At 43.5% G+C, this 13,456-nt stretch overlaps 3 protein-coding genes across 4 annotated transcripts; 1 reads left to right on the top strand and 2 right to left on the bottom strand.

Moving 5' to 3' along the window:
- Positions 1–35: 35 nt before the first annotated feature.
- Ttc1 (Tetratricopeptide repeat domain 1) lies at positions 36–1,017 on the bottom strand. The gene is made up of 2 exons (XM_001359410.5): positions 449–1,017; positions 36–387 (listed from the first exon to the last, which is right to left on the bottom strand). The coding sequence occupies exons 1-2, from the start codon at positions 982–984 to the stop codon at positions 99–101; spliced, it is 825 nt and encodes a 274-aa protein (XP_001359447.3). The 5' UTR covers positions 985–1,017; the 3' UTR covers positions 36–98.
- On the top strand, positions 998–3,099 carry LOC4802548 (methionine synthase reductase). Its single transcript, XM_001359409.4, has 3 exons — positions 998–1,115; positions 1,276–1,440; positions 1,492–3,099. The coding sequence occupies exons 2-3, from the start codon at positions 1,336–1,338 to the stop codon at positions 2,755–2,757; spliced, it is 1,371 nt and encodes a 456-aa protein (XP_001359446.4). The 5' UTR covers positions 998–1,115; positions 1,276–1,335; the 3' UTR covers positions 2,758–3,099.
- Positions 3,100–4,752: 1,653 nt separating this feature from the next.
- Positions 4,753–11,841, bottom strand: Pak3 (p21 (RAC1) activated kinase 3). 2 transcript variants are annotated; one of them, XM_001359408.5, is made up of 3 exons: positions 9,020–11,841; positions 8,883–8,955; positions 4,753–5,180 (listed from the first exon to the last, which is right to left on the bottom strand). In XM_001359408.5, exon 1 carries the CDS (start codon positions 10,864–10,866, stop codon positions 9,148–9,150), a length of 1,719 nt encoding a protein of 572 aa, XP_001359445.5. In that variant the 5' UTR covers positions 10,867–11,841; the 3' UTR covers positions 4,753–5,180; positions 8,883–8,955; positions 9,020–9,147. The 2 variants fall into 2 exon arrangements, with proteins under 2 accessions (XP_001359445.5, XP_033232639.1); XM_033376748.1 differs by having other exon boundaries at positions 8,883–11,841.
- Between the last annotated feature and the right edge of the window lie 1,615 nt (positions 11,842–13,456).

The following is a 13,456-nucleotide window of genomic DNA, read 5'->3' as shown; positions in this document are numbered from 1 at the left end:
CTGAGATATTGGTCGAAATAAAAAGTCTAAAACAATCTCGCGATTTTTTAGTTTCTTGGAAACAGTTTTATTGGCTCAATAACACGCACACATTTGAACTAGCTTGGATTCTGATTAAAATTAAAGGAATATGAACCCGTGTTGGGATCCTGGTTCATTTGGAAATTCTGTGTGGACAGGCCGAAAGGTTTTAATATCATATTGCCCAGGTCCTTTAGGTTGGCCATCATCTCGGTTTTGAGCTTCTCGTTCCGCTCATTGATTATGGGCGGCAAACGTACCTGAGCCTCACGCGCTTCAGGCTGTCCGGGATCAATCTCATAGACTTTCTTATAGTCCTCCAGAGCCTCATCCGGCTTGTCATCCTGTTCGTAGAGCTTGGCGCGTCTGAAAGGGGATGGTTATGCATCTCCAAATAGAGTTTGAACTTTAGATCTGGCAGCCTCACCTCAATAGCACTCGAACGTACTCCGGCCACAGTTCAATGGCCTTTGTGCAGTCATCAATGGCTGATTTGTTGGACTCCAACTTAATTTTGGCAGCTGCTCTGTTGCCATACAGCACGGCCCGCTCCTTGCTGCTGTCCGAGGGACACACGTTCAGGCCCTCTGTGTAAATTTCGATGGCTCGCTGGGCGTTGTCGTTCTTGAACAGCTCGTTTCCCTCCAATTTGAGTTTGGCGGCCTTCTCTTTGTTTGCCGCCAGCTCCTCGACACTCAGATGCTTCTCCAGTTCGCGCAGCTCCTCGAGGCTTATTTCGCCATCAGGTTGTTTCACCTCCTGGTCGCCATCGCCGCCGGAAGCAACTGTGGCGGCGGCTGCACCCTCCTCCTCGTCATCGTCCAGCTGGAGCGTGCTCTGCTTTTCAACAATCTCGTCAATTTCTTTCTCATTCAGCTGGGATTTTTTGGCCTCCTTTTCGCAGGTGGTCTCTCCGGTGAGAGCGTCGTGGAACTCGTCGTCGCTGATGGCCTTGTCTGCCATTTTTAATAAAATTACTCGAAATTTCGTTCCCAGCAATGAATTGTGTTTTGCATGCTTTCGATAGATCTGGTAATCGATTATCAAACTGATTGATTTAGTGATGCCAATTCAGCTGATTAGAGTCATTTTGGGTTCGTTTCCAGAAAACTTTGAATATACAAGTTTAGCAATTGGATCCGCGAATTCGCATCGATAAAAAATATAGTGCCTGTTTTATGAATAGATACAAAGTTTTTTGCTAAAAACTGGGCTCTTCCTTAAGCTTTTTGAATCTATTTTTCTTTTTAAAAGTTGGCAGCACTCTCGCTTGAAGTCACGCTAACTGCGAATGTGAAGAGAGAGAGACGCGATATGGGCATAGAAATGACCGACATTGAGGCCTTTATTTTGAATGAATTTATCCCCGCCAAGCCGCTAGACAGCAACCTAGAGGTGGACTTTACCCTCAGGAAACAGGTAAGGATGTCCAGCGTAAATAGAGTCCTCAAACAAACGTATAATTTGCAGCCAAAGTCGGAGAAATGCGGACAGCGAAGATGTGGAGATATTCTAAAATTCCCATTTGCTCAGACGAGCAGCACACTAACAGCGGCCAGCATAAAACACAGCCAGGTTCTAGTGGAAGCTGATAAGGCAACAGAAACTAAGCGTGTGGTGGAACTCACGTTGGAGTCGGACGACTTTGACTATGAGCCAGGGGACACAATCGGCGTACTGCCCAGCAATGCACCGGCAGTGGTGGAGCAATTGTTGAATCGCCTCGGATTGATCGATCAGGCAGACACTATTTGCCAAATAAAACTTGCCTTAAAGTGTGCCAAGAAGAGCGCCAAGATTCCCGCTCACATACCGGACTCGACGTGCCCACGCGAGATTTTCACCCACTGCCTGGCTCTCAATGGTGTTCTCCAGAAGCAGTTCCTTAGCGCCCTGGCGAGCTACACCAGCGACGCCAAGGAGCGCGGTTTCTTGGCCTGCCTCTCCTCCAAACAGGCGACCGCACACTACAATTCGTTGATCCTAGAGCAAGGTCTACGCTTTCCGGACATTCTCGAACTGTGTGCCAGTTGTCAGCCTCCATTGGCGTTTCTGGTGGAGCACCTGCCACGCCTACTGCCGCGTCCCTACTCGATAGCCAATAGTCCTTTGGAGAGCGGCACACAGGAGCTGCGTATCATCTATTCTGTACTGAGTCCCAAGGCTGGAGTGACGACCAGTATGCTGGAGGCAAAATGCCAGCGGCAGGAGCAATCAGCTAAGGTGTTCATCTATCCACGTCTGACCAATACATTCCGCTACACAGAGAAGGATCTATGCAGCAACCAAATACTCATTGCTGTGGGTACAGGACTGGCCCCCTTTCTCGGTTTTCTGGCCCACAAGGAGCATCATCAGAAGCAGCAACCGGCCAAGGGTCAAACCTGGCTATATGTGGGCGCCAAGACCCCGCAAGCTGTTCTCAAACGAAATAAACTGCTAGCCTGGCAACAGTCGTCAGTGCTACAGCGTCTACGTATGTGCCACTCTCGCGGGGAATCTCCCAGCTACGTGCAACAGTTGCTGGAAGAAGACGCAGAGGAGCTGGTGAAGCTGCTACTCAAACCGGATACAGTGCTCTACATTTGTGCCGATGGCGCCAAGATATCCACGTCCATAGCCAGCGGACTCTGCCTCTGCCTGCAGAAGGTTCTCCATCTGGACGAGACGGAGGCCACACGTCAGCTGAAGGAGCTACGCGAACAGGGCAAATACCGCGAGGATCTATGGTTGTAGGGGCTGGGTGGGTGGAGAACAATATGAGAAACACAAAAATAATGCTATTGCTTTGGTCGAATAAGTAAATAACGATATATTTAACAACACAAAATAAAAATTACAGTGCAGCGGACTAAACTAAATACATACAATGGTGCGAGGGGCACATCTCGGCATTGTCGGCCTCAATGATAAAAGTGGTGGGACGACAAGAACTAAATGTTTTTCTGTGTGTGTTTAAATTACATTTAAATGCTAGATTGCAAAATAATTCTAAATAAGAGTAGACAATATACGATTACGACTTAGGTTTTTTGCAAGCAAAAAAATACATGTGCATTTTGTAGAAAAACATAAAAACTTATTGTGGAATTTCTTTTACTTTTTGTGCGTTGCGGTGCGTAACGTAACGGTAACCGAACAATGAAGCTACCATCAAAGCGCCTATCGTTATCGCCCCAATATCCATATCTTCGTACTGTTATCATACTGTTTATTTATCGGCAAGCCATGTCCAGGCCTTGCTCTTTTCTAATATGCTTTCTGTGTCTCGAACTACATTAAGTTTTAATTGAAATAGCGCCAATTCTTGTTGTATATATTACTATGTATAATTACGAATCGATCAAAATTGATGTCAGCTTCTACTTTCACTTCCTTCCTCGTCGTCTCTTTACAATTGCAATAAAAGTTGCGTATAAAAAATTTATGCTACCATTTGTTTTTCGTTTTTTGTAAGACTTAAGTTTCTTTCTTTTTTTATAATATATATTTACGTTATTAATTGCAATCTTTGCTTTCGTCTTAAATGCGTTTTTTGCGAATATGTAAGGTCGGGTATGTCTCGTGTTTCCAATAAAGCCCATCTATCTCTCTTCCAGGGGCCCATCCATCCATCGAATACTTTCTTTTCCCTTCCGTTCGTTGCCTTGCCTAATTAATACTCATCATATTTAAGCTAAACTAAGAAAATCAAGTAAATTTTCGTTAAATCGGTTAAGCTCTTTCAAAATCATGAATGGTATTACGTTTTATATAAAATTGTATCTATGAACCGATCTGCAGCAGCAGCAGTCGCAGTCGCAATCGATTGGCTACTAATATCAGAATAGCAAGTAAAAGAATAATCCCTACTAAGAATCCTACACACACACACAATTTGTATATGTACGTGTATGTATAACAAGTAAGGAAAGCTAACCCAAAGATCCTCAAATGTACTCTTTCCATTCGTTGAGAGGGACTAGCTGGAGAGGGGCATACGTTTTCGGATAAATCTAGAGTTTCCGGAAAGAGCTTCCTCAAGTAAATTAAACTAAGCACAAAACGGATGCCAAACAGAAGTACATATGTATTTCGGCTAAGGTGTGCCGCTGACGATTACTTTCTTCAATTACTCTTTTGGCATTGCTCGTAATTTCCCGCTGGGATTAGGTTTAGTGTATGGATACCACATCTATGGATGTATGCATATATACTCTCTTTAAGGATATTCTTTGTTAATATTTTGTTCTTTTTATAACTTTGACACACACATTACTGATATCAAAACAGCTTCTCCATCTTCCGAATTACAATTCCTGGTCTATCATCGTATTATTCAGTTTGGAACTACATTAACCTTTGCTTGTGCGTATGGCAAATTTGATCGAGAAGAGGAACGGTGATATCTAATTTAAACTGTTTTGTCGTTAGTCTTATGTTTGTACTAATTAAAATGGAATATCGAACAAGTTTTACAATCAATCGAACATTGTGCGGATATCAGCTAATACGTATAGTACATATGCTTCTTTGTTAGTTCTCTAATCTCTGTAATGCTATCTGATATCTGTGTTTTCGTTACGCGAAAGACATAAATTGTATAGATAATTTTGTTGTGTTGTTGTTTGCTTCTAATTAGTATTTTTTCGCTTTGCTGCTGCTAGCTCTAGTCCTAATGGCACTTGTTACACTCTTTTCTCCACTTGCTATGTCTCAAGCTTTACTCCATTCTTTCTCCTTTTTTTGTGCTTTTTTTTCTTTTTTGGTAATTTACAACAAGTATTGCAAGGGGTTTACTGTGTGTGTTTGCGCGTGTATGTGTGGGAGGGTTTTGTTTTAACTTAGAGACTACGACGAATTTTATGTAGAATTGCATAATGCAGATTTGATAAAATCGCTTAAATCACAATTATGTATATATACGGGTATATCAAGATTAATCCAACTTATGTCCAAAACAGTTAATAATACAATATCTATATCATATGTGTGTGTTTGTGGTCACATACATTTTTACAATGTACGAAATAAGCTAATTTTTTTGCCGTAGGACAATCTAATCTAAGCGATAACTCCTCCCGCTCCATCCGCCGTTCTGCATGAGAGACCGATGACGAAGACTCCAGTGCGCGGGCACGGCGATGGTTTGCTCTCGGCTGTCACACGTGCTGCTGCTGCTGCAAGAGAGAGAGAGAGAAAAGAGATATTATCAATATTTGTGGGGCTGACAACTTGTTAAAGTACAGTCAACAATTGGGGCATAATTAACATTTCGACCTCTAATAATTGCCATCACCCTGAACATACCCTCGTGTGGTATGCACATATGTATATCGTGTACAAAATCGCACACCAAACCACGTAAAGTGTATTAATCATACAAGTTGTTCTCTGTTGTTATCAGCGAGAGACCTGCGTTATCAGTTCTTAACAGTGGAACAGCTGATTAGGTGTACTGGGGGAAAAAGGCAAAGTTGGTTAAAAATAGACTGCTTCAATCAGGGGAGGCGACCATTTGCCATTGGGATTCGGTTACAGGTCAGGTGCGACTGCATAATATAATTAATAATGCATTATCATTGACTCTTTATGGCACACCATCCCCTCAATAGCCCCAAGCCACATACTCTCTTGGGCTATCTGCATAATCTTTTGGTATCATTCAACCAAGTTTTGTATTTCAGTTTTTTTATATATATATATATATATGTATGTATATGTACGTAGTGCGCTGCATATAAATCGGATAGATAGGAGAAACAGTCAGAGGAAGGGAGAGAGAACTGTGTTATGCCATGGGAGAGCAATGGGGAGTCAATTATCAGCGCAATAATTGTTTATATTTATCAGCATGTGAAGCGCAACAGCAAGCAACAGCGCACCAGCTCAAAAAGTCACGCTTAAATTTCAATGAAACAACGTCTGACAATATCTGACTGGGGCCTGTGGCATTGTTCCAACAGTTTTCCACACAATTTTCCATCGACAAATCAAAAACAAAACAAAAAAGATAGGCTAAAAGAGGGGGACCGAAGCTTTGGATACTCTCACAAAGTGATCGTTTCAATGGGAGCTAAATTATATAGTATTCCGATACTTAAAAGTTAGATGCTTATATGCCAGTAAGAAGGGTAAAAGGGATTTTGATGCTGATCGGAAATTCTTGCATCAAGTAGTATAGCATAGCAATTTATAATTCTCGTACTTGCACCCTCTATCCACTCTCTTAAAAGTTAACTGATTATTGGCTTTGAATGCAAATGAGAGCATGCTCCAGATTCGATTGGGGCGGCCAAAAGAAGTTCCATCCCCACCTCAACGGCCTGTGTCATGTGGAGCGCATGTGTGGAGTCCATGTGGATCATGTACCTACAAAATGCATACCACAAAACATAGCATCCAATGAGTCGCACAATAAAGAAATGTTCATCGTAACTGTAATTGTGAATGCAACGAATGCATGCGAGAGCGCTTTGACAGGGTGTATGTGTGTGTGTGTGTGTGTGCATGAGTGTGGATGAGTATGCCGCTGCCAGACATTGGAAACTCTGACAAAATACCCGTTTGTAATGTCGCTGAAAATCATTACATTAAAACACACAAGTTTTGCATTGTTTTATTGCGTGATACAGAGTGGAGTGGGAAGTGGGGGATATTACACACACCCCCGTCTGGCAGTAAAGGAAAAAAAAGAGCCCTCTGAGTCCGCACGCGTTGCGAAGCCCCGAAAAAATAATGAATGAATCATCTGAAATTCCGCACACTAGCTACACCAAAAACAACAAACAATGTGGTTCAATAAACGAAGCACACAGACACGCATACACTGGAGGAAAGACAGAAACCTTTGCGCAAGGTGAAAAATTATCGTTTAGAGGCGCCATTCGAAATCGAACTAAATGTGAATGGGGTTTAGTCATTTCTGGTCTGGTTGTGTTTTCGGGGCGTTTTTCTTGGTCAAAATACAAGACGTTTTGGCACTGCGGTAGGGGATTCAGAGACAAATCTATTCATGCTAGAGCGGCTCTGCCTTTCGCTTACTCATACACACACACATTTAGCACGCGTGGAATTGTACTTTAACCCCGGCATCATGCAGCGGGGCGGGATCCAGGCGGCGCCACTACCAGGACCAGCAGCCGCCGCCGCCGTCGACGCTCCTATAGAACTGCAATATTTGCAATATTCTTATCCCTTCTTTCGGTTTTATTTTCTTGGCATTCAAAAAAACGCAATATCCGCATCTAAAGTGAGCAAGAAGTAGACAGATAATCGGCTACTGTGTGCTCTCCTCCCTCCCACCCCATTTGAGTGAGGCAAAACGGAAAGCAAAAGTAAACTAAACAAATAAAGAGCCTAGAGGAGATCCGGTAGAAAAAGAAGAGGCACGCAGACAAGAGAAGCAAGACCTCTGGCGAGGGGAAAATAACTCTGGATAGGAGGGGGAAGAACACTGTCTAAAGTGGGAGTGGGAGAGAGTATAAATAGCGCAGTGAAGTCGCGACGGTCGTCGTCTTCCCCCCTCTGACAGCTACTGCTGCACAAGCAATTAAATTGAATAAGTGGGAGGGTGAGAGCCGAAGACATGGAGAAAGACAGAATGCCGGGACAGAGACGGAGACGGAGAGGGAGCAACCGCCATCAGAATCAGACTCTCTTTCTTTGTGCAGCTCACACGCACACGCATGGACGACTCTACTTCGACTTGCTCGCTCCCTTCCTCTCTCTCAGCTATCTCTCATATTCTCTTCTACGATCGCCTTTGTTCTTATCATATATTGAAATGCCACGAAAAATTGTCCTAAGAATTTGACAAATTTGCGTCGATTTCCAGCCAGGGGGCTTTACAATAGCATTTATAGAGTGGAGTGATAAGCAAAAGAAAGATAACTTTCAGCTGAAAGTCCGGAAGAGTGTGGGTGTTTTTTCTGTCCGACTGCTGCATGTGTGTGTGAATTAAAGTTTTTTTTTTATTATTATTATGTATGAATATTATTTTGGCCAGACAAAGCGATATTCCAAACAGGAAATGCGAACGAGCGTGTTAAATTGCGTACTTTGCGTTGTTTGTTGTTGCTGCGGCTGCTGCTGCTGTTGCTGCCACTGCTCTTCTTTCTTTGATTGTATTGTTTGTCATTTTTCAATGGGATTTTTCTTGCTTTTTCAGCAACAAACCAAACTTCATACGTAATACTGTAGGCAAACGAAAAGAGATGACACTAAAAATGTGTGTACTCGTAAACTAACGGGTCATGCTCGCTCTGCTCTCCGGGCTGATGTGAATGCAAGAGAGTATGCAACAGAGTGGGAGGGAGATGGCTATTAGGCTATGAAAAAAAGGGAGAACTTCAGTGGTCGACCCTTTAGTTGCTCTTTAGATGATTCATCTTTTTTATTTTCCTCACAAAAACATCTGAGGGCTGATCCATTCCCCCTTTATTATTTAAAACTGAATTCTGTAAATCTGAGCCACTTTTCTGCAAAGAAATAGCCCCTGTCCACTCCTTCTCTTCGTTACAAAACTCTGCAAAGTGTCCAAACAACATTCAGACCTCGTGCACACACTGTTCAACCTTGATCGAAAGTAATCTCCAGATACTGATTAAACCTATAAAGATAGCAAACTGCCGCTCTTTGGGGCCGCTCTGCCTGGGCTCTTTTTGACAACTTTCGAACAACGCACTTAAAACTAACTCGGCAGCAACCAATAAACCCAAATGGAATGTTTCCTCATTTGTGGTATTGCGAAAAAAGGTTTCCATTGAAATGGAGATGGGTTCGTTCGCGCATGAATAATCCGAAAAACTAGGGTAACATGTGTGTGAATCCAAGCTACCTGGGAAAAGGGGATTGGGATTGGGATTGGAATTGGGACTTACCTGTTTTCAACGGGGGAGTTCATCCAGTCCTAGGTGCTGCTGCAGTTCCTGTTTTTGCTATTTTACGGGGTTTCTACAAAGACTATAATCAGCATTCTATTCCAGTTCCAGTTTCTTCGACACAAAATCAAATTTACATTGAAAACTCATTATACACAGGGGGCTGGGCTGGTCAGGGGGCGCTCTGGGTATCGGGATCGGGCTTTTGTAGTGGTGGTCTCGATCACGCATAGAGCAGCCTCGCCGCCCGATGATTGCACATTAACTATACGTTGCGACGGAGGACCTTTTTGGCTGCCTTAATGTTGGGCACCAGGGCCTTGACCTCGCTACAGTCGTTGAGGAAGGGATGGCTCAGCAGCTCATCGGCGGTGGCCCGTCTATCGACCTCCACCTGGAGACAGCGATCAAGGAAGTCCTGCAGATTGGGGCTCAGCTTGTCCCAGCTCTTGACATCGGGCCGTCCGTTGGCAGCGATCAGGTAGAGGGCTCGCAGCGGCGTCTCGTATAGGTAGGGCGGCTGGCCCTCGATCATCTCGATGGCCATAATGCCAATAGACCAGATGTCCACCTTCTTGCCGTACTTCTTTCGCGTGACCACCTCGGGCGCCATCCAGTAGGGGGTGCCCACCATCGTCTGGCGCTTCTCGTCGCCCTCGATATTGGCACAGAACCCAAAGTCTGTCACTTTGACGCACCCGTCCATACCGAGCAGCACGTTGTCCGACTTGATGTCGCGGTGGATGATGCCCTTCGCATGAAGGAAGCTAATGGCATAGAGCACCTCGCGGCAGACGCAGGCGATCTGGCGTTCCTTCATCACAGTCTCGGTGACGACGTCGGTGAGTGGGCCGCCGTCCATGTACTCCATGACCACCCACAGCTGGTCCTCGGGCTCCAGCAGATAGGCATCGAGGAAGTTCACCAGGTTCTTGTGATTGAAATCCTTAAGCACCCGGATTTCGGTGAGTATGAGATCCTTCGAGGACTGGTTCTTCATGTCGATCGTCTTGACGGCCACCTGGGACTCGTTTGTCAGATCTCCGGCAATGAACACGATGCCGGAGGCCCCCTTGCCCACCTCCTGGGTGGTCTTGTAGCGCTCCCGCGGATCCTCGGGATTGCAGATGGCTCGAAGTTCATCGTAGATCTCGGCATCGGTCTTCTGGGCCCGCTTCTCCTTGGACCGGCGCAGTATCGTCTCATCGGGATTGTCCTCGGAGGCGTCGACATGCTGGCCCGGCGCCGCCGGCTTGATGATGATGGTGTCTGTGTTGATCTTGTGGTCGTCATCCTCCCGCCGCAGGTCGGAGGAGCGCGAGAACTTCTGGGTGACTCGGGGCTTTGGCTTGATCTGTGGCTTGGGCGGCATCGTGTGCGTGGACTTTTTGGGCGGCACTGGCGGTGGCTCCTGTAGGCTGTTGGACATGGCTGGCGCGGCCCTCAGCGTTTCGCGGTGCTCCAGATTCGATTTGAGCTCCTTGAACATCTCATCGAGGGGCCTGTGGCCGTCCAATGGTCCATGGGACTGCTGGCTGCTGTCGTTGATGCTGCTGCTGTTGCTGTTCCCCGCGGAGGAGCCGCAGCCGCTGCTGGTCTCCGTTTCGGTGGCCGTGGAGCTGCCATCGTCATCCGACTTCTCCGGATCCTGGGACTTGTGTTTGTTCTTGTAGTTGACATAGTTCTCAATCTCCTTTGACTCCTCATGGATGACATCCTCGGTGATGAAGGGCTTGAACACCTCGGTTTCCTTCTTTTTGATCGAGTAGTTGTAGTACTTGACGGCATGGTAGGCGGCATCGGGATTCTTGTCCTGCTCGTCCCGGGTGATCTGTGAGTTCATGAGCCGCACCCAGGGCGCGGGCAGACCCTCCAGATCGCCCGTTTCCTGGTTGCGGGAGACATGGAAGTGCCGCTGGAAATTTGTGGGTGCACCGATCTCGGAGATCTGCTCCTTTTTCTTGAACCACTTGGCGAAACTCATGTTCGTGATGTTTTTCTGTTTGGGTTTCTGTGCTGTCGGTTTTTCACTCTCTTTCGTTTCTCGTTCTTCCTTTGTCTCCGGCGGAGACTTTGGAATTTTCTTCCAAACGCGATTAGTTACGCTCTCAGCTTGGGAAATTTAACTGTTTTGTTGCCGTAGGTAGTCAAGCAGCTCAGCTACTATCGCTCTCTCACTCGCTCCCCCACACTCTGGCCCAGCCGTGAGTCATAAAAACAGGCACACGCACGCACACTACACTCGTTCTGTTCTGCTCGCGTGTGAATGTAGCGTAGGTGTGTATGTGTGAGTGAGAGCTTCTTATCTCTAACTGTAGTTGTAGTTGCAGTTGCTGTTTTTGTTTTTGTTTCTGCAGACACACACAAAAAACGCAGGAAATTTTCACTTTTTATTGCCCGGCCACTTTCTTAATTATTACGATATTGCAGCCTTAATTCATACAGTAATCACAATTTTCAATTACAATACACAAACACGGACGCGGACACGAACCGAACACGCACACATCCACATCAAGGGGAGTCGGACACAAAAGGAGTGGCCGTCGTTCTTTCAGTTGTTGTTCTTGTAAATTGGCAGTGCCGAGGAATCCTTTTGCTATATTCAACCATTCGTGTAGGCCATGGTTAAGCAGAACAAATACAAGGCGGCAGGCACTTAATTTTATTATTTTGAGAGTAAAGCTCTGCTTTATAATTAAAAACTTCTTTTAATTGAAAAATACTGAAAATACGCTGCAATCGGCCTGGAGCTGCCGTGTCCTTTTGCTATTTGTGTTTCTTGCCACTGCTTTTTTCCTTACACACAAACTCACACACGCCAACGCACATATTATGTTAATAATATTAAGTTTTCCGTTCGACGACGCGCCGCAGTTCTTTCCTTTCCAGCTCTTCAAATTTTTACATTTTGACCAATTTAATGCAAGTTTTATTTATCGATCAAATATATCGTAAGACCCTCAGAAATATACCGAAACATACATCTCATTTTAAAAATATACCGTAAATATACTGACGAATTCAAGTTCCATTTTACATATTACTAGTTTTTTATAATCCGCGGATTATTATTAGCTAAATGTAACATTTTGCTATGCCCACATAATTTTATCTGATTAATGAATCAATTTTCTAATTGACTAGTTTTTTTAGCTCTTGCTTTTATTGCAAGACTAAAACAAGGCTTAAACAAAATAGTTCAACAAAAAAAACAGTCGTAATGATGCTGGTATTTGATGACATGATGCACGCATGGCTTTTGTATACCCTATTATGTTAATTTTATATGAAGATACAACGAAATTTATAAAGACACACCTACATATGTATACATACCACGACACACAACGGCTTTTCATTTCTTGCGACGGCGACTAGCTGGTTTCACTGGATCGCCAACTTCGTCGTTGGAGAATTGAGCAGCGATCCGCCCCACTACAAACAATAAGTATCTTGTATATATTTATCTCGATCCTGATTCCTACGGAGCCTGAGATGACAAATATTTCCTCAATTCTATCATATTCTCTTCTCCAGGGTATGAAAATTAGTGTTGCCGGTAATCATTGTTGTCAACTGGTTATTCACCAATAAATACTCGTTTTTGATCTTCCGTCGAATATTCCCAGCTATATAGAACATTTAGCAATGCCCACATAATTTTATACGATTGATGAATAAATTTTCTACTTGATTGATTTAATTTAAATAATTGCTTTTATTGTATTTCTATATAATGTTGAAAGAATTTGAATAGATTGATGAAATTGATAAAATATAACATTATATACCGATATACCGCCGGCTCAATTTTGAACTAAAAAATACCGAAAAGTATTAAAAATACCGAAAGCGGTCGTCCTGTTTCCAGCTCTTGAAATATTTAGATTTTGCCCAATTTATTAAAAATGTTAACGTAATGGGAGGAAAAATAGGGTTTGACATATTGTACGTTAATCTTACACATTATCTTATTGATGATTCAATTTTTTACAAGATTGGCTAATTTTAAATGCTTCCATTATTCCTTTTAAGCAAAAAAGGTCAAAGCCTAAAATGTAAATGTTAACGATATTGTTACAATTGGTATACCTTATTTTATTATATACAAAATTTCGTTGAGATGACAAACTTTCCCTAATTCAACAATATCCTTTTCTCTTAGGGTATGCAGAATGTTCTTCTTTTAAATATTAACGTCGATAAAGTTAGTAAGAAAATTTGTTTTCGTGCCATTTATATTCGCGAATATAATAATTAGCATTATAAAATAGATAAAAGCGATTAAGAGATGGGAGTTTTGTTGAATTTGAATCGTTGGATGATTTCAATGCATAATTTCGGTGTTTTTTATTCATGTTATTATTTAAGATGGCCATAAGTTAGTTTAACCGCAAAGGATTGTGGCCAATATCAATGTGCAGACAGGTACCAATACTAGTTTTGTGCTATCTCTGTCCTCCACACTAGATTAGAACAGAAGTGTAGTGCAGTACAACCATAAAATATACAAATTTATTTCATTGCCCTAAAAATGCAATGAAGGTACAAAAAAAAAACCGCCTGTCAAA

The sequence above is a fragment of the Drosophila pseudoobscura genome, chromosome 2, assembly GCF_009870125.1.
Source record: "Drosophila pseudoobscura strain MV-25-SWS-2005 chromosome 2, UCI_Dpse_MV25, whole genome shotgun sequence".
Lineage (NCBI taxonomy): Eukaryota > Metazoa > Arthropoda > Insecta > Diptera > Drosophilidae > Drosophila > Drosophila pseudoobscura.
This window is presented reverse-complemented; position numbering and strand designations above follow the sequence as displayed.

Excerpts from the sequence above, each read along its gene's own strand:
- Ttc1 (XM_001359410.5), bottom strand. The coding sequence starts at position 984 with ATGGCAGACAAGGCCATCAGCGACGACGAGTTCCACGACGCTCTCACC. Across the intron at positions 388-448 it reads TACGTTCGAGTGCTATTGAG|ACGCGCCAAGCTCTACGAAC; the intron begins GTGAGGCTGCCA and ends ATCCCCTTTCAG.
- LOC4802548 (XM_001359409.4), top strand. The coding sequence starts at position 1,336 with ATGGGCATAGAAATGACCGACATTGAGGCCTTTATTTTGAATGAATTT. Across the intron at positions 1,441-1,491 it reads ACTTTACCCTCAGGAAACAG|CCAAAGTCGGAGAAATGCGG; the intron begins GTAAGGATGTCC and ends TATAATTTGCAG.
- Pak3 (XM_033376748.1), bottom strand. The coding sequence starts at position 10,866 with ATGAGTTTCGCCAAGTGGTTCAAGAAAAAGGAGCAGATCTCCGAGATC.